This window comes from Oculina patagonica, chromosome 5 (assembly GCF_052425735.1).
Source record: "Oculina patagonica isolate OP01 chromosome 5, crgOcupat, whole genome shotgun sequence".
Lineage (NCBI taxonomy): Eukaryota > Metazoa > Cnidaria > Anthozoa > Scleractinia > Oculinidae > Oculina > Oculina patagonica.
The window spans coordinates 16,490,363-16,493,623 of NC_135762.1; the positions used below are offsets into that span (position 1 = coordinate 16,490,363).

The 3,261-nt window shown below is 40.3% G+C and overlaps 1 protein-coding gene across 1 annotated transcript in view; it reads left to right on the forward strand.

Annotated features, from left to right (window-relative positions):
* The window catches only part of LOC144653009 (blastula protease 10-like), an 8,861-nt gene continuing 5,600 nt past the window's right edge, over positions 1 to 3,261 (forward strand). The window contains exons 1-2 of the mRNA XM_078512904.1: positions 1 to 292; positions 3,251 to 3,261. The exon at positions 3,251 to 3,261 is cut by the window's right edge and continues 154 nt beyond it. Of these exons, the coding sequence (XP_078369030.1) occupies positions 112 to 292; positions 3,251 to 3,261 (192 nt within the window). The 5' untranslated portion in view covers positions 1 to 111. The remainder of the gene's footprint in view (positions 293 to 3,250) is intronic.

Genomic DNA, 3,261 nt, shown 5'->3' on the forward strand with positions numbered 1-3,261 from the left:
AATCACCACAGACAGTGTAGAAGCTTGGGCTGCCTTGTTGTTATATTGGATCGGGTTACCATCAAAATTGCCCTCAATCTTGAATAATTTGTTGGGAAATCGCTGATTACCATGACGTTGCACAGAATGCAGGTTATTTGTATTGGAATATGTTTCATCCCGTTACTAAAATTCATCACACCGAGTCCAGTTTCATCATGGCCGAGGCAGATGGACAGCGATGAGAAGGCTGTAATCAACGGAGAAAAACCGAAACCCTCAATTCCTCCTTGGGCTAAGGCTAAAGGACGGGGTAAATTTAAATATTGCTTTTTCATGATTATGCTCGACTTAACAGTCAAAACACATTAGTTTTGCCTTTGATATTATCATTGAGGTAAATAATCGTAAAAATAATATACATTTATAGGCACTACATGGAGCACTTGAAATAATTTTAAACTTAAGAAGCTGAAATGACTATCTTTACACGACAGGACAGCGAGACATTGAGGAAGCAACTAATTTTATTTCAGTGCACAGAAAGCGCTCTTCCGTTTTTCTATATTCGAATTGTGAATGGTTTGGTAAGCCAGCGACTGAAATAGATTGTTAGGTAACTGATTGAGGTACAGACGTAAAACTGTTGGGACAGCTCGATAAAATACTGCTAGGGCAATCTGAATTGGACTAGTTTTCATTTGAGGAGTAGAAGAGATACTCTTATTTCCTGCGGGGGGTGGGGGGGGGGATTCTATAGAGGACTATACAGGTAGGCTCCGCACGAAAGGGCTACCTTTTTCAGACTGTTGGTATATATAAAGGTAGGGATTTCAAGATTTGGCGTGTACAAAAAAGAGGATAAACTGTCATTTAGGTATTTAAGGGACCTTTTGCACTATCGCTTCTTTAAGTACGTGGAAGGGGTACCATTTTACTGTTAAAGGTATTCTGATGGGTTACTTTTCTGTCGAAAATGGTATATGAACGAGTAAAAGCTTAGACATCGGTGAAGAGCCTCCCCGTATAAACATTTTTCGAGTACCGCCCCCCCCCCCCTCTCCTGCACTTATTAAATAAGCCTGATTTTAATTTGATCGCCAGCGATCGCTCAGTTGCGAGAAACATCGAAAAAACGATCTCAGAGTGGAAATTATTTAATTTACGCATAGTTTAGTCAGTTCGTGGATGTCTTGTGTCCTAGACCGAACTAAAATTTATTCGGATAAGTGTTGGTTTCTGTGGAAGTAGGGAGAAAACCTCTCCTTGCAATGTAAGAATGGTCAACAGACTCAACCAGATCTTGGGTTGGTGTCCTTACAACCGGAGATAGCTGGAGAATTCGATGAAAAGCCATATGTGATGAGAAAAGTTTGAGAAACAACAACAAATAAAAGTGCAATATGTCGTCGAAACGACCCCCCAACCATTACAAGAAACTAAAGCTGGGCAAAGCTAACGACCAAGACTAAAGTTTGAACCAAGTATACAGAGTGACTACAGCGAGAGGCGCACCCTTCACTCTCGTGATAGCCCACTGAGAATGGGACTGAATTCTTGTCTTTCCGTTAAAACAGTAACAACGAAAAGACCAGGTTGGAATTCATTCGTGGTTTCAAATGGTCCTCCTGAGAAAAAAATCATCAAACTTGTTGACACAACCATAAATATTCAAAGTCTTGTTGTCGTTGCGCGAATCGACAAGACAAGACATCAAATATACGACTCAATAGTGAATTCTGGCAGCCCTTTTGACGATCAATACGATGTTCAATTTTTTTGGCAAATGCAAACCTAACTCATAAACTTGTTAAGGCAAATTAGTTATACAATTTATAACATCATTGGGAGCCTTTGTGAAAAACACATGTTTAATACAGACATACATGGAGTCTGAAAACTGTCGTGAAATTTGAACAGCTTCAGTAAACTCAACCAAATCTGTCAAAACCTCAGCCGAAAATAAAGTTGATTTTAATTTCAGTCTAATACAATGGAAAGTTCATGAGGCAGTCGTCACCCCATAAGTAAGTTTAGTGGCTGGCAGCGAACGTTTAATCGCAAAGAATATGTTGACCTATGTTAGTTCTAATTCAAGTCACACAACAAGTCGATTTGTCAGAGTTACCATAACTTTAAAGTCTGTGGGTGAAACACCAGTGTGTGACCATCCAAATAAAAAAATACCTGTTGAATAGCACTTTCATGTGGTGCTGTTAGTTATTATACCTAATCGTACCTTTTTGGTACGCTTCGGCGGCATATCAGGCGAGTTTGGTCGAGCCATGGTTCGTATTTTGGCGAGACGCAGTCGAGCCAAAATACCCATGGCGAGACCAAACGAGCCTGATATGCCGCCGAAGCGTACCAAAAAGGTACTATTAGGTATTTACCGTACCCAAATTCAGCCAAAAATCCGGTGATATTATTCGCTCTTTCGAAGCCATGCTTGCCAGACACGTAGTGCAAAATGTGTTGACCTGCTTGTATTGATACTTTTTTGGTGTTCAACACTTTTATCAAGTCCTCTTCTCACATTTTTTTACTCGTTTGTTTGGAGTTTCATTCCCTAAATTTTCAAAATCCAAATTGAGCGAAAAATTTGGAAACTCCGACTCCATTGTTTCAGTGTGAATGTTTCAGTACTCGTCGGCAAACATCGCGCAATTTGGCGTCGCGCTCAAGTTTAGTTTTGGCGGGAAAGTTTTTCTCATTTTACGACCGGTAAGCACCAGCTAATTTAAAATACTCGTTTCTGTTTTATTGGGTAAACCTCTTTTCAATTCATAGTACGGAAACACTACTTTAATTCAAAGTGACCGTGATATGGTGGCATATCAGGTCAGTGACTTGATATCGTAGGATATCAGGACAGTAGATCGCGCTTCTGATTGGCTACTTGCGAATTTGGGTACGGTAATACTGTAAAAGATGGTTCTGACTTTAAGGTCTGTGATCAAATCCTAGTTCCTACCATACTAAGCAGTCATGACTACAAGTGGTACCGTAGCCTGCGTGGCATGCTCTCGGGGAGGGGGGAGGGGTGGGGGTTGCCACGTAGGCTAGTGGGGATACATTTCTCCGAATCAGTGAGCGTGGGCGTTTCCTTCTTGGAAGTGAAACAGTTTAACAGTTTTTTTTATAAAACTGAAACAGTCTAAACAATTTCCAAACCTTGCCCAGGGGTGATTTTTCTATCTAACAGTCAATCCTTTTACTTTTAAAAAGTTAACTCTTGTATTGACGTTTCTGTGCAACTGTTGTTTCATAGATAAGTTCGAG